At 45.1% G+C, this 25,625-nt stretch overlaps 1 protein-coding gene across 1 annotated transcript in view; it reads left to right on the plus strand.

The window, feature by feature from the left end:
* Positions 1–1,027: 1,027 nt before the first annotated feature.
* The window catches only part of LOC126177031 (cuticle protein 16.5-like), a 32,691-nt gene continuing 8,093 nt past the window's right edge, over positions 1,028–25,625 (plus strand). Inside the window, exon 1 of the mRNA XM_049924263.1 lies at positions 1,028–1,094. Coding sequence (XP_049780220.1) covers positions 1,083–1,094 — 12 coding nt within the window. The 5' untranslated portion in view covers positions 1,028–1,082. The remainder of the gene's footprint in view (positions 1,095–25,625) is intronic.

Consider the following 25,625-nt stretch of genomic DNA (forward strand, 5'->3'; position numbering starts at 1 on the left):
CATAGGGGACACTGCAAACGGAATTACTTACTGACTTATGGATGAAATCAGAAACGATACCAGATATTACATGAAGCTACACGACATGGCTTATGAAGTACATCAACATTAGCTCAAAAATGGCTCAAATGGCTCTGAGCACTATGGGACTTAACATCTGAGGTCATCAGTCCCCTAGAACTTAGAACTACTTAAACCTAACTAACAAAGGGCATCATAGACATCCATTCCCGAGGCAGGATTCTAACCTGCGACCGTAGCGGTCGCGCGGTTCCAGACTGAAGCGCCTAGAACCGCTCTGCCACTCCGGCCGGCTCAACATTAGCGAATGCTCTATTTTGCATAACTTATTATTCTCTTTGTAAGATTTCACAGTGACATAATTTCGTTTTCATTGGTCGAGGACAACTAGATGTTGCATACTGACCCTTTTCTTTCATGATGATGATGATGAGGTCCCATACTGCTTGACAGAGCGTAGAGGGACAATGCGGGAGACCCGCACCACCGTACTAGGCAAGGTCCTAGCAGAGGTGGTTTGCTATTGCCTTCCTCCTACGTACTGGGGAGGAATCATGAAAATGATGATGAAGGACACAAAACATCCAGTCCCCTGCCGGTAATCGAACCCGGGAAGCTTGCGTGGTAGGCGGTAACCCTACAGCTACGCTACGGAGGCGGACTGCATTCTTTCATACATACTTAAATATTAAGAGGTTCTCACATTGAAACCTTGAATGCCAGACCACACATCACCACCACACGTCGTCCTCTACACCGCCATCCTGCCGTATTAACCGAGCAAATACTTGGATCAGAACGTCAGCAGATATACGTAGAACATAGGGTGTATTGAGACCTCGTCCGTTCAGGAGAACCTCTAGGTCAGTGCAGCGTGCGGAACAAATCCGCCGGGCACGAGACAACGCCCAGCACGGGACCTCACGCAAGGCCACGGCGTGAGGAGCGCTACTTTCACGTCAGGTGACGCGCGCTGGTCCGGCCGTGTATAAAAGCCGTGTCCAACACAGCAGAGGCACATTTCGGCAGCAGCAGTAGCAGCAGCAACAACTCCCTCAGCCATGAACACCCTGGTACGTACTGCTACCGCTGTGTGTAGACCGTTATAACTCACTGCATCAACGAACTGGGTACCTCCGTATGGAGGACTTCTGATTTAGAGAATTAACTGAGTAGTAAAGCACTGCCTAACGATACTTTTACCAATTTCAGATCGTCCTGAGCGCCGTCCTGGCCGTGGCCGTGGCTAAGCCCGGCTACCTGGGTGCCGCCCCCGCCGCAGTCGTCGCCCCCGCGGCCTACGCCGCCCCCGCGGTGGTGGCCGCCCCCGTGCACGCCGGCTACGCCGCCTACGGCCCCGCCCCCGTCGCCGTGCGCTCCGACGGCTACCTGGCTGACACCCCTGACGTCGCCGTCACGAAGGCCGCCCACCTGACCGCCGTCGCTCAGACTCAGGCCCGTGACGCCGTCGTCAACGGCGCCGCCGCCCTGGCCGCCCACGCCGCCCACGCCTACGCCGCCCACGCTTACGCCGCCCCCGCTGTAGCGTACGCCGCTCCCGCTCCCGTGGCTTACGCCGCACACGCTGCCTACGCCGCCCCCGCTGCCTACGCCGCCCCTGCCGCTCTCGCCGCTGCTGCCCACCTCCACGCTAAGGCTGCTCTGCTGGGCTGAAATGTCATCCTGAACAACGTTCCTTTGTGAATAATGTATATATTATACAATATTAATAATAAACTATGGCAATGAAACTGTCTTGTGTTGTACTTTCCATTTTTCTATACTGTCTGTTTAACTGTCAGAATTGTCTAAAGTTTCCATAGAGACAGAATATGCGGATCCACTCCTCCAGAACTGAAAAAAATTCTGTAAACTAATATAGAGTTAGGATGCATATTCTTACGCCGATACTACAAAGATGAAGCACGTATGATATAAAACAACAGGGACAGCGGCCGCGGCCCGTTGTTCGCATGAAATGCGTATAATGTGTCTCCATGACAACTGAGAGCAAAGTTAATTCGGAAATCTATACAGCTTAATCCAAGATAACAATACACATAGATTCAGAATTCTGTACACTAATCATAGATTGGTTTATGAACATCATTCAACGTAAAAGAGAACACAGTTTACTAGTTTGAAAACGCTTACAAATCCATGTATATGTAACGTTCAGAGGAACTTAACGTAAAGACGTCGATCATAAAAAATAATTTAAGTAATCTGACGCAATCTACAGAGCGTTCCGAAACTCCAAATTTCTAGGACTTGTAGAGGGGAATGATTACACCATACGCACATCAAAAAAAAGTTTTGCATCACCTCGGTTCCAAGAGTTGCGGAACTTGTACAGAAAATTTGAATAGAGATCGACTTAAACATCATTTGCGCTCTTTATATTGCTCATGAAAACCACACATTGCATGTTGCACCACCATACAGCAAGACCTTCAGAGGTGGTGGTCCAGATTGCTGAAAACACCAGCACCTTCAATACCCAGTAGCACGTCCTCTTGCATTGATGCGTGTCTGTATTCGTTGTGGCATACTATCCAGAAATTCATCAAGGCACTGTTGGTTCAGATTGTCCCACTGCTCAACGGCGATTCGACGTAGATCCCTCAGATCGGTTGGTGAGTCACGTCGTCCATAAACAGCCCTTTTCAATCTATACTAGGCGTGTTCGATAGGGCTCATGTCTGGAGAACATGGTGGCCAATCTAGTCGAGCGGTTTCGTTATTATGAAGGAAGGGATTCACAAGTTGTGCAAGATTGGGGCGCGAATTGTCGTCCATGAAGACGAATGCCTCGCCAATATGCAGGCGATATTGTTGCACTGCTGGTCGGAGAATGGCATTCACGTATCTTCCGTTACGGCGCCAGCGGCGTAAGTTGGTCCCACATAATGCAACACCTAAACAGCAGGGAAACTCCACCTTGCTGCACTCACTGGACAGTGCGTCTAACGCGTTCAGCCTCACCAGATTGCGTCCAAACACGTCTGCGACGATTGTCTGGTTGAAGGCATGTGCGACGCTCATCGGTGAAGCGAACGTGATGCCAATCCTGAGCGGTCCATTCGGTATGTTGTTGAACCCATCTCTACCGCGCTGCGTGGTGTCGTGGTTGCAAAGATGGACCTCGCGATGGACGTGGGAAGTGAAGTTGCGCATGATGCAGCCTATTGCGCCCAGTTTCAGTCATAACACGACGTTCTGTGGCTGCACGAAAAGCATTATTGAAGATGGTGGCGTTGCTGTCAGGGTTCCTCTGAGCCATAATCCGTAGGTAGCGGTCATCCACTGCAGAGGTGGCCTGGGCGAGGCATGTCATCTACAGTTCCTGTCTCTCTGTATCTTCTCCATGTCCGAACAACATCGCTTTGGTTCACTCCGAGACACCTGGGCACTTCCCTTGTTTGAGAGCCCTTCCTGGCACAAAGTAACAATGCGGACGCGATCGAACTGCGGTTTTGACCATCTAAACATGGTTGAACTACAGACAACACGAGCCGTGCACCTCCTACCTGGTGGAATGACTGGAACTGATCGGCAGTCGGAGCCCCTCCGTCTAATAGGCGCTGCTTATGCATGGTTGTTTACATCTTTGTTCCGCTTTAGTGACATCTATGAATAGGGACTGTGTCTGTGATACAATATGCTCAGTCAACGGCTGTCTTCTAGAGATGTGGGAACCGGGGTACTGAAAATTTTTTTTGATGTGTGTCATTTGATTAGGAGCCCATATCCGCAAACGTACTGTTTCCGTTCTTCGGCTGTTTCAGTTGACAGGTTTAACTCATCGACTTCTTCTTGAAGAATTGACGCAGTACAATTATTAGGTAGCAATTCTTTTGGGTCTCTGGATTTAACGCCTAAGCTACTTCTTATGGAGTAGTACGCAAAATTTAATTCACGGGACTCCGGTAGGGACAGAGGAATATCTGTTGGGACGAGTTCTCGCCGTTGCACTAGAAACTGAAAAGTACGAGGTGGGATGGAGAGAGTGTACCACAACGTTCTTCGTAAGAACAATGTCTTTAAAAACATTGGTGGTTGCCACTTCGAGCCACTGTTGTAACGCATCAGTACGTAAAGAATGCGGGGTTCTTCTTTGTTTCGGAATAATGTAAACATGTACTGTTTATGTGTTAATAGAAACAAATGCACTTAAGTGATAAATGGATATTTTGTTATGTTTGATTCCGAATTATTATCTAATAAATGCGCTGCGTTACACCTAATTCAGTCCCTCAGGCAGAAGTGGATGAGTTAAACTTCTTCTAGAACGGAGACTGTACGTTTCCGTACATGAGTTTCAGAGTAATCTGTAGGTGTTCACTCCACTCTACAAGTACTAGAAGTCTGTAAAGAGAAATTCCGGAATCCCTGTATATGAGTGTGAAGCTACTAAGAGACTAGGCTACGGCTACGACATCACTGAGATCAGTTTTAGCTACCAGTAAAGGAGAGAGGATTTGAAACATGGAGAAATGGCACAAGCTTCAGATTTAAAATTGAGAATAAATGTTTGTGGATTATGGAAATGAATTGTTCAAGTGGTTCAAATGGCTCTGAGCACTATGGGACTTAAATTTTGAGGCCATCAGTCCCCTAGGACTTAGAACTACTGAAACCTATCTAACCTAAGGACATCACACACATCCATGCCCGAGGCAGGATTCGAACCCGCGACCGTTGCGGTCGCGCGGTTCCAGACTGAAGCGCCTAGAACCACTCGGCCACACAGGCCGGCGAAATGAGTTGTGGTACCGTGTACACACGATCGCCTTAAGTAAACGCATTCTAGTTCTTTGTGGAAAATTAGATATTAACAGACGCAATAAATATTACGATTCAATAACTGCAGGGTTGAAGTCATGAGGGTATTGACTGCCGGTGACAGAAGGAGACCAAATGTTAGACAAGAAGAAGAATTTCATTATAACCGAAAGCAACCGACAGAGTGCACTGCATGAAATATTATAAATATGGTCTTCCAGGTTAGTTATTAGAAATTTCATACATTTGAACGTAAAAGGTGAACTGATGTATTCAAACCATTTCCTTTACAGTCTCAATTAGCGGCTTTTAAAAAACATTGAGATAATTTACTGCGTTACGCGATAAAAATATGCAAATTTGTGTAGACTGTTTACAAAGATCTGGGCATGCTGAATACTTTCTCAGATATGAGAGTAGTTTGAAGAGTTTTAAGTAACAGAACCCAATACGTTGTGTTCGACGACGAGTGTTGATCGGAGACGAACGTATCGTCAGGTGGGCCTCAGGAAAGTGAGCCCGGGCAGCTGTTTACATTAGATTTTCCATTTTACTGGTTGTTGAGCTCTGTGGCTACGGTTTATATTATTTTAAGAAATACAGCAGCCAGCTAATTTTTATCTATTTTTATTGATACCATTACGCGTTTCGAGCTTATACCCACCTTCAGTTGGCATAGTACATGTGTAAGATTGAGTTAGCCCATCGCTAAAACATCGACTTCAGTTTGTATGCTGCAGGTGCCTTTCTATCCTGCTTGTCGTGTATATGGCACAAAAACAGCGCAGTATCCACCATGTAGCCCGGCAAATGAAGGTGGGTGAAAGTTCGAAATGCGTCTTGGCATAAATAAAAATGCATAACGACGTGGCTGATGCTGTATTTCTTACAATAATACTGAGACTGTTTACTGATGACGCCGTGGAGTACGGGAAAGTGTCGTCATTGACTGTCTGTAAGACGATACAGGATCACTTGGAAATATTTTTTATTTGGTGCGATGAACGGCAGCCAGCTGTAAATGTTGGTAAATTATCTTTAACGCTAAATAGTAGGAAAACAGTCCTGTTAGAATACGGTATTAATGGTATACTGCTTGTCATGACACTTAACACGATTAAGTATCTAGGCGTAACGTCGCAAAGCGACATGAAATTGAACGAGCACGCCGGGTCGGTCGTGGGGAAGGCGATTGGTCGACTTCGATACATTGGGAGAATTCTAGAATCAGTAGTTCATCTCTGAAGGAGAAAACTTGTACTAGGGGCATTCAGTAAATAATGCAACACATTTTTTTCTGTAAGCCGGTTCGTTTTATTCTTGATGCCAATACATCATATTATTACCCACTCTTTTGACTGTGAAATGCTGTTTTCATCGTGTTCTCCCTTCACTGCGACCACCCTTACGCCATCTTACAGGCACCACTCTACAGGTTGAAGTCGGAACCAACGTCATCTCGCATCAGTAATCTCCACGTACTGCTTCCCGTGGAATGCAGCCTTCATTGGCCAAAATAGACGGCAGTCGGACGACTAGAGGTCCGGTCTGTAGAGTGGATTAGAAGGAAGAGTCCAATTAAGTTTCTTGACTTCCTCTCGGGTGGGCAGACATGTGTGAGGTCTTGCGTTGTCATGGGGAAGGAGAAGTTCATTTGCATTTTTGTGGTGGCGAATACGCTGAAATTGTTTCTTCAGTTTGTTGAGGGTGGCGCAGTACACTTGAGAGTTGATAGTTGGACCATGAAAGAGGACATCAAACGAATCAGAGTGTAACCTCCCCCTCACTTATTGACCTTAATGACGTGAAAAATTAAACCGCGTGTACCTAATGGAAATTTGGGAAAAGCAAACGTCACCGAAGTTAATCTGTCGGTAAGGAGGGAGGAAAGGGTTACATCTAAATGAAAGGAAAAATGCTAATGAAACTGGTGGAAATTAATTTTGAAAAGGGGTAAAGTTAATAAAGAAAGGAAATGTGCGGCCGTTATGTTAACAATTAACTAGCGGTAATTAGATATTTGAGATTTGGGGAAATTACGGTCGCCAGTCCTATGGACAATTACTATAGTAACTGAAAAAGAAAGGTTATTACACATATAATTAGTACTAGAGGCGTGGGAACTGAAGGTTGACACATATAGAGTGAAATTGAAAGTTTGTCAGAAGTAATAAATTTCGCTACACTCTGACTTAATTTCGCAAAAGAATTAATAAAACCGGAAAATTGAAAGTTAATTTGGTGACTGAAATTAATAGTGAACTTTGTTTCTGAAGCACTACGAAATTCAGTCAAATACGGTTAGTCTTGGGCTACCTCAACAATCATTTCAAAAGCTACTTGAATCTACGCAATTTAGAAATAAGAGATTTAACTTTGAACTTGAATTAAATGATTCTGAGCAATCGACAATAGTAAAATTTAGTACGTAACAAGCTGAGCTGTACTCACAGGTAAGCTAAAATATGATAAAAAAACTCGCACTCTTAATTTGTGCTTGCGTAATCTAAATATTGTAGCCAGTTATCAATACTTTAAATGAACTCTGAAATTAAAGCAGTGAAATGGAATAATATTACTTTAATGCTGGCGTTTGAATTTCTACAACACTCGGGTTCATTCCGGAAAAGGAAGGGACCCTGCTTGGTAATGCAATTGGGACAATGAGCAACAAATGTTCATGCTAAGTTGCTGTAATTATAGTTACGAAAATGGAACAGTTTGAAAAGCTGAGGTCTGCCATACAGTTCTAAAACTTTACGTGCTTTCAGTCTTCCTCGTTGGTTGATTGAAGGTTTGAAGCCATCAATCGAGGAGGTGGCGACAGTCACTCATTGTCGGCCGTCGCTGTTGCAGAAGCTGGATGTTGGCGCGCCTTCTTCTCGACACGGTCACCAGGCGAAACGGGCTCTTGATGTGCGCCAGCTAATGCTTCCCGTCCGCGACACCGTGTCAGAAACTATCATAGCAAGTCGAGCGCAATTACATGCTGCTAAACCCCGAAAGCGCGGCAACTCGCGGGAGCGTCACACAACACACCTGCTCAACCGCACTACCCCCACCAGACTCCCCTCTGTCCGCGCTCCTCTCGACAGAGTTAACACTGCCAAAGATTCTAAACACTTTCGTTCTCCACACGACCTATCGATGTATTCGTTCGATAGCATAGTTTTCCCTAGGCAAGACCCAGCATAAAATACAAATAATATTTACAAAACAAAACAATTATACATCGACATAATTGCATAAATATATATATATATACAAATGAAGGGGTCGGAGAGATATAGTCATAAGCCACATTGAAGTAGTTTTGAGATACAGCGAGTTTAAAGTTCCTCAGAGGTCTGAAAATGTTTAATACAAAATAGAAACTTTATTTCTACTGCAAACACTTGCTTAATACTTGCAAAGCATGTTGTTAAATAGTCAACTCTCTGCATGCCATAAAATATTAATTTTAGAATGATTCTAATTAAGATGTAGTCAATGGTGGCTTATTGTTTAAAACATAAAGTATGAATTTGTAAGGATTTATTTTTACTACTCTTACATAGCAAGCAGAATATATAATTTTTACACATTAATGTATACATAGCAGATATCTGAGATGTATAAATTACTTTTTCATTGATACAGTTACATCAAGGAACTTCCTCTACCTCATCATTGTACACGTTATTTCCAGTACATGAGCGAAAGAAATCTTGATTTGCTGCAGGTATGTATAGCATAAGAGACAGTACATCATCAATATTTTTCTGGTTAATTGGTAGTGGCTTTCTGTACTTTATTGGCAGCTGATATGGATTTGGCTCGACTATCCTTCCTTTCTTTTTGACACGAATATCCACTGACATGAAAGCTCCTATGTCTGAATAAGAGTGCTTTACACTTAGCTTGAAGGGATCTTCAGACTCAAACTTAAATTGAGTAGCTTCACTGAAACGGTGGGGATCTCCAGTCGTGGATTCTGTACGTTTTGAGATCAATGCCTTCAGGCTTTCCAAACTTCTGAAGTCTTCTCTTTTCATTTTAGTTACAATGAAATGTTTCGGACTCGCAGATTTTATTACTTCTGCCCATTGATCTGGGGTGTGCACTATTGGACGTCTGTTTCTTGCATACCGTTCAATGCTACCAAAATCACGATCGCAAGGTAGCATGGTGTGACCTACCACAGGGAAGTAATGCTGGACAGAATCAAATCTTTTAGTAGCAACAAGGGACCTTTCCAAAGCAATAATAGTCCAATTCTTTCCCTGACCCTTGCAGTTGTCTGTGATTATGTGGAGATGTTTTGTCTGAGGATTAGTTATCTCCAATTACTTCAATAAGCAGCTCCCAACATCATCTGAACCCCGTCCTCCATCTTTCTCGCTCCACAGAAACATATAAGCCTTATTTGATCCACAGTCATGGATACCATAGTTGTATGTCTGTATTTTCCTCTTGTAAAATGCTGGAGCAACTATTAGCTTAGGTGTGGGGAACGTTTGCTGCATATCCACTGCTATCATATGATGCTCTTTCGAATTTTCTTTAGCCAGAGCAGTTAAAGACGCAATCATATTTTGTCCTCTGTCATCCTTTTTGAGATGCAGATCATATTGTTGTTTCTTTTCTGTGACTTCTGCACATAATTCTGAGTTATTTATATTTTGGTATGGCGTTGAGAAACTCTCTAACACTTTGTACAGCTTCGTCTTGAAATTTATGTGGGTGGTTTCCATGTTTTCCTGAAAGAAAAAAAAGATGAGCTTATATCCTCTTCCTAATAGAAATATTTGTATAGTACTCAGTTTGAGTACATCCCTAACTTATAGCACAGAGTAACATACAAACCTCTTCCATCTTCTTTTGTCACTGCAAATCCCTGCTTCATTTGATGTTGCAAATTCCTCACTCTTCGTGCATGTATCTGTAAGCCATGAAACCTTACGAAAGCTTCCTTGCAGATCATGACTTCTATTCCACATACCCTCACATTATAAGAAAATGTAACATCCCTGGATGATATTTTCTTGGAAGTATTTTTTGGATAGCTTTGAAAGAAATTATGACAAATATAACAAAATGAAATAAATACACAAAATATTAAACGACTTTTATTTAAATAGTGAACAAACCTCCACTTTTTCGGTTCCATTTTCATACAGCTCATCAGGTAAGTATTCTGGGCATTAAAGTCTCCTGTGTCCTAAAATGAATGAAAAATGTTTTCTTCCTCTCCAAGCAGTTTTGTCAAGCATTTATTTAAACAAGTACAGGGACTTCCTATAGTAGCAGCCTGAACAGTCCTGTGGGTTTTTAAAGACTTATACTGCTGACCAGCATTTCGTCGACGTTTTGCTTTATTTTTCTTCCACTGATCAGTATTTCGCTTTCTTTTCCGTGAAGGCTTTGCTTTTTCGGGTGATTCTTCATTTATTCTACTTATTTCAAGCTATAATATGAAGAGCAAAATAGTCTAAGAATTTGCGTGAGATATAGTCATAAGCCACACAAAACATTAAATTTCGCTAAAATCACATTAATGAGAAAATACTTTTTACACATCTTTTACCTTTGAAACTACATTATTGCACCATTAAGCAGTAATATAAATGTGCCCATCAAGTTTCATCATTAACACACAGGATGGCTGTCAAATGCGTTGGCAATGTTGAGAGAAACAAAGTCACAAGCCACAGGATATTAATCACCAGAAATAAACCATTTTATATACTTACCGAAACATTATCTGAGCTGAAACTGCTGTTCGATGGTCGCCAAGATTCATCACTGTCAAGATCCAAAGGGTCAAGCTCTTCACTTCCACTACTGTCTGTGTCAAATATGCGTTGAAGACCCGAAGACACTTCAGACGTTCCTGACCCACCTGCCATTTTGTCGTGGCTTGTGACTATGTATCTTCTGAAACTACCACCAGATGGCACAGCATAGAACTGCACTCCATCATAGCCTGCCATCTGTTGCAGTAACATGGAACTTTTTAAACACATTGTGAAGAAGACATTGTTACGAATGCCGCAACATGAAAAACTCAATTTCGTGAAAGTTGTGGCTTATGACTATATCTCCCCGAGCCCTTCAAATAGTAAAACAATTACAATATATAAAGACACAGAAAGGTCATATCTTGAGGTAACAATACAAGGGAAAAAAATTATAATACAATACATGGAAATAGGAGGATATGCATTTCCGGCGTTACAAGAGTCCCAGAGTGTCGTCGCCATGACTACCGGCTCTGGGTACGGATTTTATATCCCACTTCGGAGGAGAGGTTGTGAGGCGCCACACCATGGTTGCCATTTTGTTTCCCATTCGAAGTGCTGAACCGATTTTTTATCGCCTGTGTCGACTTAGACAAAACCTGTCACGATCAGCTTCGTAACGTGCAAGAAATTCCGCACAGATGGTCCTTCGTTGCTCTTAATGGTCTTTGTTAGGCAGGAAGGAACCCAGTGGGCACAAACCTTTGAGTACCCCAACAGGTGGACGAATGTGTGGCTACTACCAACAATCTTCAACAGCTGAGCAGGGAGGTGTTATATCCTGATCCATCGATCACCTCGAATGAGAGTGTCCGCACGTTCCAACATTGGAGGTGTCACAGTTGTGTTTGGCCAGCCGGAACGCAGGAAATCGCATAGGTGTGCGCGACATTGTTGCGAGGATAACACACACCTCGCCCAACAACTCACCGTGATAGGTCTCCGCAGACAATCTGCAAACGACTACTAATATCTCTATGTTTTTGTGAAATAAAACTTCTGAACGGTTTGCGTTAGGACGTTCAAACTGCAGGGTTGTCCGCTGGGCATGTTGGGAATCAGTAAGCGCATGCATGTTTGGTTTAGCGACGAAGCTCACATTCATTTGGATGGGTCAGTTAACAAGCAAAATTGGCGCATTTGGGGAACTGAGAATCCGCATATGACGATCGAGAAGTCTCTTCGCCCTCATCGGGTGACTGTGTGGTGTGCAATGTCCAGTCACGGTATAATCGGTGCGATATTCCTTGATGCCACGGTGACTACGGAACGGCACGTGAAGGTTTTGGAAGATTATTTCATCCACATTACCCAAAGTGATCCTGATTTCCACAAGAAATGGTTCTTGCAAGAAGGAGCTCGAACCATCGGAGCAGGAGAATGTTTTATGTTCTGTAGGATCACTTTGGGTGCCACATTCTGGCTCTGGGGTACCCAGAGGCCACTGGCATGGGCTTCGATTGGCCACCGTATTCTCCTGATCTGATAGCAAGCGACACAGTTTTGTGGGGCTGTGTTAAAGGCAAGATGTTCAGCAAAAACCCCAAAACCATTCCCGAGCTGTAAAAAGCCATTCAGGAGGTCTTCGACAGCATCGATACTCCGACGCTTCAGCGGCTCATGCAGAATTTCGCTATTAGTCTGCGCCACAGCCTTGCTAATTGTGGCAGGCATATCGAAGCTAAATCGAAATATCTGTAGTGAAGTTTATGTGTTGAATAAAACGTGTAAACGCCGTAGTTTGTAGTTAATTTACATTTTTTTCATAATGTTCAATAAATCTCACCCTGTTTTTATTTATCGAACATTAGGGGCGAAAGACTACCTTCCCTGGATTACACACTTTTCAATCCGAGCACTAGTGTCTTTAGCTTTCCGAGAGCGAAACTGATCATCATCTAACACATCCTCATTTTCTTTTCGATTCCTCTCTATTTTACAGCAACTTGGTTGCATGAGCTGTTAAGCTGACTGTGCATTAATTCTAACTCTTGTCGGCTCTTGATATCTTCGGAGGTACTATGGTATATAACCAGTTCCATAAATTCTACATACCAACATGAACAGCCGCTTTGTTGCTACTTTTTGCAATGATCTTAGAAATTCCAAGGAATTTTATTTATTTCTCCTGTCCAATTTTATTTAAGTCGTCCAAAGCACTTTTAAACTCTTATTGTAATACCAGATATCCTGACTCTTCCCAATCGATCCCTATTTCTTCCGCTGTTACGTCACTAGACAAGTCCTCCTCTTCACAGAGGCCTTCAATGCACTGTTTCCACCTAACCACCATCTCTTCCTGACTAGCCGGATATACTTCAGCCCACTCTTCAACGTTACTGCGTTGTCATCTGAGTCTATGTCTTTCCTGAGTATTTCGGAAGCTCTGCCCGACCTTGTTGTAATCTGACTGTAATCATCCTGTATCTCCCAGTCTATCCCATAAATACCCTCCTCCTTTTGTGGTTCTTGAACAGAGTATTCGCTACTACTAGCTGAAATTCATTGCAGAACGAAATTAGTGTTCATCCTTTCTCATTCCTTCTACCTAGCCCATAGTCTCTCGTAAACCTTCCTTCTACTCCTTCCCCTACAACAGCATTCCAATTCCCTATGCCTGATACATTTGCATCTGCCTTCACGTACTGAATTTCCTGTCCAATATCGTCATATATTTTATCTGTGTCTCCATCTTCTACTTGCGACGTCGGTGTTGGTTTGATGTCGATTCAGATAAGGCAAACTTTGTGACTGAACTGATCCCAGTAAGTCACTCTCTGCCCACCTTACAACTCACCACAAATTCTACTGCCGTTATACAATGTTCTGCTGCTTTTGGCAATAACCAATACTCGTCTGACAAGAAAAATTTGTCTTCTTTCCATTTTATTTTACTGACCTCTAATATATTTAGACTGAGCCTTAGCATTTCCCTTTTCAGATTTTCTAGCTTCACTAGCACGTTCAGGCTTCTGATATTCCACGACCCGTTGATTATACAGTCTTATTGTCATGGTCACCTCCCCCTTGGCAGTCCCTTCTCGGAGATGTGAATGGGGGTCTCGTCCGGAATCTTTTACCGACGGAGAAATCATCATGACACTTTATCAGTTACAAGCCACAATTCCTGTGGGTACACATTATGTGTATTTAATGCGGTGGTTTCCAATGCCTTCTGCATCCTCATGCCGCTGATCATTGCTGAATCTTCGGCTTTTCAGGGTTAGTTTCCTGTTCCAGGTGCAACAGGGTGCCCTGAACCTCTGTCCGCTTCAACTCCCTCTTGATAAGGCCACTGGCTGGAAGATTTCGGCCGATATTGCTGATGACTGTTATCCAAAATTTATACAATTGCTCCATTCGAACTCAGGAACCAAGCTGTTTTGTTTACTAGTGAAAGACGTTACCCCTAAGCCATAGGTGCAGGCAAGTGGTACATATGACCAGACAGTGCAGAAAAATATCTTCGCATATAGCCGTAGTACAACAACGTCTCGCATGCTGTTTTTTCTATGTATGAAATGAACGTTTTGTTCAGCCATTGCCATCCATGAGGAATAGTATCAGAAGATAGCCAATACATGCCGAAACCGTTTACTACCATGTCTTGTGAAAGTGATTGTGACATAGATAATAGGTAGTTCACAGTACCTCAGCCCTGGATCTGCTTCGAAGGAACTGAATTTCAATTTCTCTGCTCTGCTCCTTTCAGGACCTTTGCAGATGATTTCATTTGGCTAAGATCGTTCTTTTTGAGAGCCTAGTACTCTTACGATTATAATTAAATATTGCACATATAGTTCGATAAAAACACGAGAGAACTGCCGGATATCAGTAACGTCCTGCCACTATATTTCGGCGCAGAGTCTTTTCTTTCTTTATTGTGATTTTTATCACCTTACACAAGGTGGGCTGTCAGCAGCTGAGTACGCTGCTCTTCAGCCTTGAGGTTTACAATAAGTAATACATAGAGGGGGCACAGAGAGTACAATCAAAACGGCGGGCAAAACAATGTAGACACTAAAAAACAAAAAACATGGAGCCGTTCACGCTGGACGAGAAAACATAACTGACACTAGTTGACACGGCGCACATAACATGGATGATGGCAACGGTACACGTGAAGAGTGGCGGCGTGACGGCTTACAAACACTAAACACAAACGAAGGCACACACACGAGACACTAATGGCGATGACCTCCGGCGCGCGAATGTTCACTGTGCGTGTGCGAGTCCGGGGACCTGCCAAGAGAGGAGGAGGAGGAAGGGGAGTGGGAGAGCGAGAGGGGAGAGCAGAGATGCCACGGCGAGAGGAGATAGGGGGAGGGAGGAGGGGGGAGGGGAAGCCTGGGGGAAGAGGGTTGGAGGGAGGGGACGGAGGAAATGGAAAGAGAAGGGAAGGGAAGAGAAGGGAGGGAGGGTGCCTAAAGGAAAGGACACCGGAAGTGGGGGGTGGGGCAGGGTCAAAGTTGATAGGAGGGGTAGATGGAGGGGAGGAGGATATCATCAGGGAGGGGGAGCTGGTGGAAGCCACCTTGGGAGAGGGTAAGCAGGGTGGAGAGATGAAGACCAGGTGGGACGTGGGAATACAGGCGCGGCAGCGGGCAGGGGTGGGAGAGGATCGGGGAGACTAGCGGGTGAGGAGGAACGAGTTTACGGGAGGTGTACAGGATCCATATCCTTTCAAGGAAAAGGAGGAGTTGGGGGAAGGGGATGAGATCGTACAGGATCCGAGTGGGGGAGGGGAGACGGATGCGATAGGCGAGGCGGAAAGCATGGCGTTCAAGGATTTGGAGGGATTTATAAAAGGTAGGGAGAGCAGAGATCCAAGCCGGATGGGCATAACAAACGATAGGGCGGATGAGGGATTTATAGGTGTGAAGGATGGTGGACGGGTCCAGACCCCATGTACGGCCGGGGAGGAGCTTGAGGAGACTTAGTCGGGAGCGTGTCTAGGCTTGGATTGTCCGGAGATGGAGAGTCCAGGAGAGGCGATGGTCGAGGGTGACGCCAAGGTACTTAACGGTGGGGGTGAGGGCGATAGGACGGCCATAGATGGTGAGATCGAAATCAAGGAGGCGGAAGGAAGGGGTGGTTTTGCCTACAATGATCGCCTGGGTTTTGGAGGGATTGACCTTGAGCAACCACTGGTTGCACCAAGCGGTGAACCGGTCAAGATGGGATTGGAGAAGGTGTTGGGAGCGCTGCAGGGTGGGGGCAAGGGCAAGGAAGGCGGTGTCATCGGCAAACTGGAGAAGGGGGATGGGGGGTGGCGGCGGCGATATGTCCGCCGTGTACAAAAGGTACAGAAGGGGGAAGAGGACGGAGCCTTGGGGCACACCGGCGGAGGGGAAAAAGGTGTAGGAATCTGTGTTATGGATGGTGACATAGGAAGGACGGCGGAAGCGAGTACGCGCTGAGCTCCGCTATTTAAAGCCATCTGAGGTGACATTGCGCATGCGCTACTCAGCGTGCGCGTTCATAACAGCTCCGTGCGCTGCGCCTCGCGCCCTCCACGGTGAAAGCTTGGCGTATCGATATCCGGTCGATTTTCATCTTTATGCAGATAACTACGTCGACTACGAAGTTTCTCTATAACAGGATTCCAAGCATAGTTTAGCTGATACCGCTATCTTGATTGATGAGAATCTCTTTGTCAGACAATCTTATTTCCACAGATTTATTGATAATCGAGCTCCAAAACTTTGATGTATGGGCCAAAATTTTTGTGTCGTTGTAATTCATGGAATGGTCTGTGGAAATACAATGTTTGGCGATTGCGTATTTGGTGGGTTGGAGAAGGCGAGTATGCCGTTGGTGTTCCACAATGCGTTCCTCCACAGTTGGTACGGTTTGACCTATATATGATTCGCCACATTCATATGGAATTTTGTAAACACCTGATTTACGCAGGCTCAGGAAGTCTTTCACGGATCCCACCAGTGATGAAATTTTGGAACGAGGGCGAAAGATGACTCTCACTTGATACTTTCTCAATATTCTGCCTATCTGTGAAGAAATATTCCCAATAAATGGTAGATAAGCAGTCGACCAGAAGGCCTCTTCCTCTTCCTTGTTCCGTCGTTTGTAGGTCTTCATCACTCTGTTCACTACCCTAGGTGAAAAGCCATTCTTCAGAAATACTTTTTTGCAGGTGTTCGAGTTCCGCTTGAAGACTGTCGGCGTCAGAGATGGTATGGGCACGGTGAATCAAGGTTTTGAGAACGCCCATTGTTTGTACTGGATGGTGGCAACTAGTAGCTTGTAGATACAGGTCTGTATGAGTGGGCTTTCTGTACACCAAGTGACCAAGTGTGCCATCACTCTTCCGTCGCACCAAGACGTCTAAAAATGGCAGACAACCATCTTTCTCTATCTCCATTGTAAACCTTATGTTTTCATGTATGCAGTTCATGTGACGTAAAAATTCTTGGAGACGCTCCAGACCATGAGGCCACACTATAAAAGTGTCGTCAACGTATCGCCAAAATAGTGTCGGTCTAAAAGTGGCAGAGTCGAGAGCTCTCTCCTCAAAATCTTCCGTAAAAAAGATTGGCCACCAGGGGAGACCAAGGACTCCCCATGGCGACACCGTCAGATTTTTCGTAAAATTCATTGTTAAATATAAAATACGTAGAGGAGAGAGTGTGCTCAAACAACGCTGTAATGTCTTCACCAAACATATTGCCAATGAGGTGTAGTGAGTTCCCGCGCTACCGCTACGGTCGCAGGTTCGAGTCCTGCCTCGGGCATGGATGTGTGTGATGTCCTTAGGTTAGTTAGGTTTAAGTAGTTTTAAGTTCTAGGGGACTGATGACCTCAGACGTTAAGTCCCATAGTGCTCAGAGCCATTTGAACCATTTTTTGCAGTGAGTCCACCGGAGGCACCTTTGTGAAAAGTGAAACCACATCAAGACTGACCAATAAGTCGTTACTTGGCAGTTGTAGTGACTGAAGTCGGCTGATAAAATCACCAGAATTCTTTATGTGATGTGCACACTTGCCTATCATTGGTTTGAGCAGAGATGCCAAGGATTTTGCTGGCCCAGTGTTACTCACAACTGGACGTAAAGGCACAATTTCATTGTGGATCTTAGGCAGTACATATAGCCTAGGTAGAACTGAACTGTTTGCTTTCAGTCTCTTGATGACCTCCTTCGGTAGAGAACTATTTGATAAATGTTCCGCTGTTTTTCGCTCCACTCGGCTCGTGGCATCCTTATCGATATTGCGATACGTTCAGTCACCTCAGTATGGCTTAAAATAGCGGAGCTCAGCGCGTACTCGCTAGTGCTTCTACACTGGCATTCACCTGAAGATGGTCAGAAGACTCTGCACCGAAATATCGTGGCAGGACGTTACAGATATCCGGCAGTTCTCCCGTGTTTTTATGGAACAATCAGTACGCCGGGAAAGCTTTAAACCTCATTACACATATATCCAGCAACGTTATTTGTCATCTATTTCTACGTATACAAAATTCATATCAGTGGAATTCCATTAAAAATGAAAACAGCTTCATATGTTTCTGTCTCGACAGAACCCAATAAACTATGTTGCATTTTATCAAAATCCGTCTGGCTGTACTGCCGCGACATAATACGAAATTGTTAAGAAAATTACAAATGCGCCAGCCTGTTTGCAGCGTTGTTCCTCAGGGCGCGTGCAATTTGCGCTGGCGGTGATTATGCTCACACTGCCGTGTATGCTGTATATCCTCCCGCCAGTTAGCGAGCAAGGTTCTCTGTGGTTTCACCGGCTCCTGCATCAGGTGGTCAGGGTGTACAGGTCACAAGACGCCTGGAGTGTATCACGGTGGTATTCAACCTGAGATTCTTGTTTATCGGCTTGTGTGAGTTGGGTTTCTGCAAAACCTAATATCGCAGAGTGCTGCAGGTCCAGCTGCAGTCGTACCCTTGCTTAACTTCCCTACGTAAACCAAATTTTTTGATGTGAGTTTCCGTAAAACTGACGGCCAGTGAGATTTTAATATGAAATTACTTTCGTTATATGTTGTAGAAAGCGGGTGATATGTTTAGACACACAAAGTGAAAATATTATGTAACAGCTAATAGGTAAAATATCGTTACTTTCACTGAAACTTTCACCATTCTTTGCAATCGGATGCTGTTCCCATCATTTGATTCAGTTCAGGTAACAATTGTGTTATTACAGGCTACATAGGGGACACTGCAAGCGGAATTTCTTACTTACTTATGGATGAAATCCGAAACGATACCAAATATTAGATTAAGCTACACGACAAGGCTTACGAAGTACGTCATCATTAGTGAATGCTCTATTTTGCATAACTTATTATTTTGTTGGTAAGATTTTCTCATCGACATAATTTCGATTTCATTGCTGGAGCACAACTAGATGTTGCATACTGACCGTTTTCTTTCAGGATGACGATGATGATGATAATGATGAAGATGATGATGTCACATACTCCTTGACAGAGTGTAGGGGACAATGCGGGAGACCTGCACTGCCGTACTAGGCAAGGTCCCAGTCGAGGTGGTTTGCTATTGCCGTAATGGGGATGAATCATGAAAATGATGATGAAGGACACACAACATCCAGTGCCCTGCCGGTAGTCGAACCCGGGCCGCTTGCGTGGTAGGCGGTAACCCTACAGCTACGCTACGGAGGTGGACTGCATTCTTTCATATATACTTAAATATTAAGAGGTTCTTTACTTTGAAACATTGAATGCCAGACCACACATCACCACCACACGTCGTCCTCTACACCGCCATCCTGCCGTATAAGTCTAGCAAATACTTGGATCAGAACGTCAGCAGAGATACGTAGGACATAGGGTGTATTGAGACCTCGTCCGTTCAGGAGAACCTCTAGGTCAATGCAGCGTGCGGAACAAATCCGCCGGGCACGAGACAACGCCCAGCACGGGACCTCACGCAAGGCCACGGCGTGAGGAGCGCTACTTTCACGTCAGGTGACGCGCGCTGGTCCGGCCGTGTATAAAAACCGTGCCCAACACAGCAGACGCACATTTCGGCAGCAGCAGTAGCAGCAGCAACAACTCCCTCAGCCATGAACACCCTGGTAGGTACAGCTACAGCTACAGCTCACTGCATCAACGACCTGGGTACCTCCGTATGGAGGACTTCTGATTTAGGGAATTAACTGAGTAGTAAAGCACTGCCTAACGATACTTTTACCAATTTCAGATCGTTCTGAGTGCCATCCTGGCCGTCGCCGTGGCTAAGCCCGGCTACCTGGGCGCCGCCCCCGCCGCAGTCGTCGCCCCCGCGGCCTACGCCGCCCCCGCGGTGGTGGCCGCCCCCGTGCACGCCGGCTACGCCGCCTACGGCCCCGCCCCCGTCGCCGTGCGCTCCGACGGCTACCTGGCTGACACCCCTGACGTCGCCGTCACGAAGGCCGCCCACCTGACCGCCGTCGCTCAGACTCAGGCCCGTGACGCCGTCGTCAACGGCGCCGCCGCCCTGGCCACCCACGCCGCCCACGCCTACGCCGCCCACGCTTACGCCGCCCCTGCTGTAGCGTACGCCGCTCACGCTCCCGTGGCTTACGCCGCTCCCGCTGCCTACGCCGCCCCCGCTGCCTACGCCGCCCCTGGCGCTCTCGCCGCTGCTGCCCACCTCCACGCTAAGGCTGCTCTGCTGGGCTGAAATGTCATCCTGAACAACGTTCCTTTGTGAATAATGTATATATTATACAATATTAATAATAAACTATGGCAATGAAACTGTCTTGTGTTGTACTTTCCATTTTTCTATACTGTCTGTTTAACTGTCAGAATTGTCTAAAGTTTCCATAGAGACAGAATATGCGGATCCACTCCTCCAGAACTGAAAACAAATTCTGTAAACTAATATAGAGTTAGGATGCATATTCTTACGCCGATACTACAAAGATGAAGCACGTATGTAATAAAACAACAGATACAGCGGCCACGGCCCTTTGTTCGAATGAAATGCGTATAATGTGTCTCCATGACAACTGAGAGCAAAGTTAATTCGGAAATCTATACAGCTTAATCCAAGATAACAATACACATAGATTCAGAATTCTGTACACTAATCATAGATTGGTTTATGAACATCATTCAACGTAAAAGAGAACACAGTTTACTAGTTTGAAAACGCTTACAAATCCATGTATATGTAACGTTCAGAGGCACCTAACGTAAGGACGTCGATCATAAAAATAATTTAAGTAATCTGACGCAATCTACAGAGCGTTCCGAAACTCCAAATTTCTAGGACTTGTAGAGGGGAATGATTACACCATACGCACATCAAAAAAAAGTTTTGCATCACCTCGGTTCCAAGAGTTGCGGAACTTGTACAGAAAATTTGAATAGAGATCGACTTAAACATCATTTGCGCTCTTTATATTGCTCATGAAAACCACACATTGCATGTTGCACCACCATACAGCAAGACCTTCAGAGGTGGTAGTCCAGATTGCTGAAAACACCAGCACCTTCAATACCCAGTAGCACGTCCTCTTGCATTGATGCGTGTCTGTATTCGTTGTGGCATACTATCCAGAAATTCATCAAGGCACTGTTGGTTCAGATTGTCCCACTGCTCAACGGCCATTCGACGTAGATCCCTCAGATTGGTTGGTGAGTCACGTCGTCAATAAACAGCTTTTTCAAACTATACTAGCATGTTCGACAGGGCTCATGTCTGGAGAAAATGCTGGCCACTCTAGGCGAGTGATTTCGTTATTCTGAAGGAAGGGATTCACAAGTTCTGCAAGATTGGTGCGCGAATTGTCGTCCATGAAGACGAATGCCTCGCCAATATGCAGGCGATATTGTTGCACTGCTGGTCGGAGAATGACATTCACGTATCTTCCGTTACGGCGCCAGCGGCGTAAGTTGGTCCCACATAATGCAACACCTAAACAGCAGGGAACCTCCACCTTGCTGCACTCACTGGACAGTGAGTCTAACGCGTTCAGCCTCACAGGTTGCGTCCAAACACGTCTGCGACGATTGTCTGGTTGAAGGCATATGCGACACTCATCGGTGAAGCGAACGTGATGCCAATCCTGAGCGGCCCATTCGGTATGTTGTTGAACCCATCTCTACCGCGCTGCGTGGTGTCGTGGTTGCAAAGATGGACCTCGCGATGGACGGGGGGAGTGAAGTTGCGCATGATGCAGCCTATTGCGCCCAGTTTCAGTCATAACACGACGTTCTGTGGCTGCACGAAAAGCATTATTGAAGATGGTGGCGTTGCTGTCAGGGTTCCTCTGAGCCATAATCCGTAGGTAGCGGTCATCCACTGCAGAGGTGGCCTGGGCGAGGCATGTCATCTACAGTTCCTGTCTCTCTGTATCTTCTCCATGTCCGAACAACATCGCTTTGGTTCACTCCGAGACACCTGGGCACTTTCCTTGTTTGAGAGGCCTTCCTGGCACAAAGTAACAATGCGGACGCAATCGAACTGCGGTTTTGACCGTCTAAACATGGTTGAACTATAGACAACACGAGCCGTGCACCTCCTACCTGGTGGGATGACTGGAACTGATCGGCAGTCGGAGCCCCTCCGTCTAATAGGCGCTGCTTATGCGTGGTTGTTTACATCTTTGCGCCGCTTTAGTGTCATCTATGAATAGGGACTGTGTCTGTGATACAATATCCTCAGTCAACGGCGGTCTTCTAGAGATCTGGGAACCGGGGTACTGAAATTTTTTTTTTTTATGTGTGTATTTTGAACAGGAGCCCATATCCGCAAGCGTACTGTTTCCGTTCTACGACTGTTTCAGTTGACAGGTTTAACTCATCGATTTCTTCTTGCAGAATTGACGCAGTAGAATTATTAGGTAGCAATTCTTTTGGGTCTCTGGATTTAACGCCTATGCTACTTCTTGTGGAGTAGTACGCAAACTTTAATTCACGGGAGTCCTGCAGGGACAGAGGAAAATCTGTTGGGACGAGTTCTCGCCGTTGCACTAGAAACTGAAAAGTACGAGGTGGGATGGAGAGAGTGTACCACAACGTTCTTCGTAAGAACAATGTCTTTAAAAACATTGGTGGTTGCCACTTCGAGCCACTGTTGTAACGCATCAGTACGTAAAGAATGCGGGGTTCTTCTTTGTTTCGGAATAATGTAAACATGTACTTTTTATGTGTTAATACAAACAATGCACTTAAGTGATAAATGGACGTTTCGTTATGTTTGCTTCCGAATTATTATCTAAAAAATGCGCTGCGTTACACCTAATTCAGTCCCTCAGGCAGAAGTGGATGAGCTAAACTTCTTCTAGAACGGAGACTGTACGTTTCCGTACATGAGTTTCAGTGTAATCTGTAGGTGTTCACTCCACTCTACAAGTACTAGAAGTCTGTAAAGAGAATTTCCGGAAACCCTGTATATGAGTGTGAAGCTACTAAGAGACTAGGCTACGGCTACGACATCACTGAGATCAGTTTTAGCTACCAGTAAAGGAGAGAGGATTTGAAACATGGAGAAATGGCACAAGATTCAGATCTCAAATTGAGAATAAATGTTTGTGGATTATGGAAATGAGTTGTTCAAGTGGTTCAAATGGCTCTGAGCACTATGGGACTTAAATTTTGAGGCCATCAGTCCCCTAGAACTTAGAACTACTTAAACCTATCTAACCTAAGGACGTCACACACATCCATGCCCGAGGCAGGATTCGAACCTGCGACCGTTGCGGTCGCGCGGTTCCAGACTGAAGCGCCTAGAACCGCTCGGCCACACAGGCCGGCGAAATGAGTTGTGGTACCGGTGTATACACGATCGCCTTAAGTAAACGCTTTCTAGTTCTTTGGGGAAAAATAAATATTAACAGACGAAATAAATATTACGTTTCAATAACTGCAGTGTTGAAGTCATGAGGGTATTGAATGCCGGTAACAGAAGGAGACCAAATGTAAGAGAAGAAGAAGAGTTTCATTATAACTGAAAGCAACCGACAGAGTGCACTGCATGAAATAATATAAATATGGTCTTCCAGGTTAGTTATTAGATGAATAAGAAATTTCATACATTTGAACGTAAAAGGTGAACTGATGTATTCAAACCATTTCCTTTACAGTCTCTGTTAGCGGCTTTTAAAAAACATTGAGATAATTTACTGCGTTACGCGATAAAAATATGCAAATCTGTGTAGACTGTTTACAAAGATCTGCGCATCCTGATTACTTTCTCAGATATGAGAGTAGTTTGAAGAGTTTTAAGTAACAGAACCCAATACGCTGTGTTCGACGACGAGTGTTGATTAGAGACGAACGTATGGTCAGGTGGGCCTCAGGAAAGTGAGCCCGGGCAGCTGCTTACATTAGATTCTCCATTTTACTGGTTGTTGAGCTTCGTGGCTACAGTTTATATTATTTTAAGAAATACAGCAGCCAGCTAATTTTTATCTATTTTTATTGATACCATTACGCGTTTCGAGCTTATACCCACCTTCAGTTGGCATAGTACATGTGTAAGATTGAGTTAGCCCATCGCTAAAACATCGACTTCAGTTTGTATGCTGCAGGTGCCTTTCTATCCTGCTTGTCGTGTATATGGCACAAAAACAGCGCAGTATCCACCATGTAGCCCGGCAAATGAAGGTGGGTGAAAGTTCGAAATGCGTCTTGGCATAAATAAAAATGCATAACGACGTGGCTGATGCTGTATTTCTTACAATAATACTGAGACTGTTTACTGATGACGCCGTGGAGTACGGGAAAGTGTCGTCATTGACTGTCTGTAAGACGATACAGGATCACTTGGAAATATTTTTTATTTGGTGCGATGAACGGCAGCCAGCTGTAAATGTCGGTAAATTATCTTTAACGCTAACTAGTAGGAAAATAGTCCTGTTAGAATACGGTATTAATGGTATACTGCTTGTCATGACACTTAACACGATTAAGTATCTAGGCGTAACGTCGCAAAGCGACATGAATATGAACGAGCACGCCGGGTCGGTCGTGGGGAAGGCGATTGGTCGACTTCGATACATTGGGAGAATTCAAGAATCAGTAATTCATCTCTGAAGGAGAAAACTTGTACTAGGGGCATTCAGTAAGTAATGCGACACATTTTTTGTCTGTAAGCAGGTTCGTTTTATTCTTGATGCCAATACATCATATTATTCCCCACTCTTTTGACTGTGAAGCGCTGTTTTCATCGTGTTCTCTCTTCACTGCCACCACTCTTATGCCATCTTACAGGGACCACTCTACAGGTTGAAGTCGGAACCAACGTCATCTCGCATCAGTAATCTCCACTTACTGCTTCCCGTGGAATGCAGCCTTCATTGGCCAAAACAGACGGCAGTCGGAAGACTAGAGGTCCGGTCTGTAGAGTGGATGAGAAGGAAGGTTCCAATTAAGTTCCCTGATTTCCTCTCGATTGGGCAGACATGTGTGAGGTCTTGCGTTGTCATGGGGAAGGAGATATTCATTTGCATTTTTGTGGTGGGGAATACACTGGAGTTGTTTCTTCAGTTTCTTGTGGGTGGCACAGTACACTTGAGAGTTGATAGTTTGACCATGAAAGAGGACATCAAACGAATCAGAGTCCCAGAGTGTCGTCGCCATGACTACCGGCTGTGGGTGCGGATTTTGTCTCCCCCTTCGGAGGAGAGGTTGTGAGGCGCCATACTATGGTTGCCATTTTGTTTCCGGTTCGACGTGATGAACCGATTTTTTATCGCCTGTGACGACTTAGACAAAAACCTGTCACGGTCAGCCTCGTAACGTGCAAGAAATTCCGCACAGATGGTCCTTCGTTGCTCTTAATGGTCTTCAAGTAGGCAGGAAGGAACCCAGTGGGCACACACGTTTGAGTACCCAAACAGGTGGACGAATGTGTGGCAACTACCAACAATCTTCAACAGCTGAGCAGGGAGGTGTTATATCCTGATCCATCGAACATCTCGAATGAGAGTGTCCGCACGTGCCAACTTTGCAGGTGTCACAGTTGTGTTCGGCCGGCCGGAACGCAGGAAATCGCACAGGTGTGCGCGACCTTGTTGCGAGGATAACACACACCTCTCCCAACGACTCAC

The sequence above is a fragment of the Schistocerca cancellata genome, chromosome 3, assembly GCF_023864275.1.
Source record: "Schistocerca cancellata isolate TAMUIC-IGC-003103 chromosome 3, iqSchCanc2.1, whole genome shotgun sequence".
In the NCBI taxonomy this organism is placed as follows: Eukaryota; Metazoa; Arthropoda; class Insecta; order Orthoptera; family Acrididae; genus Schistocerca; species Schistocerca cancellata.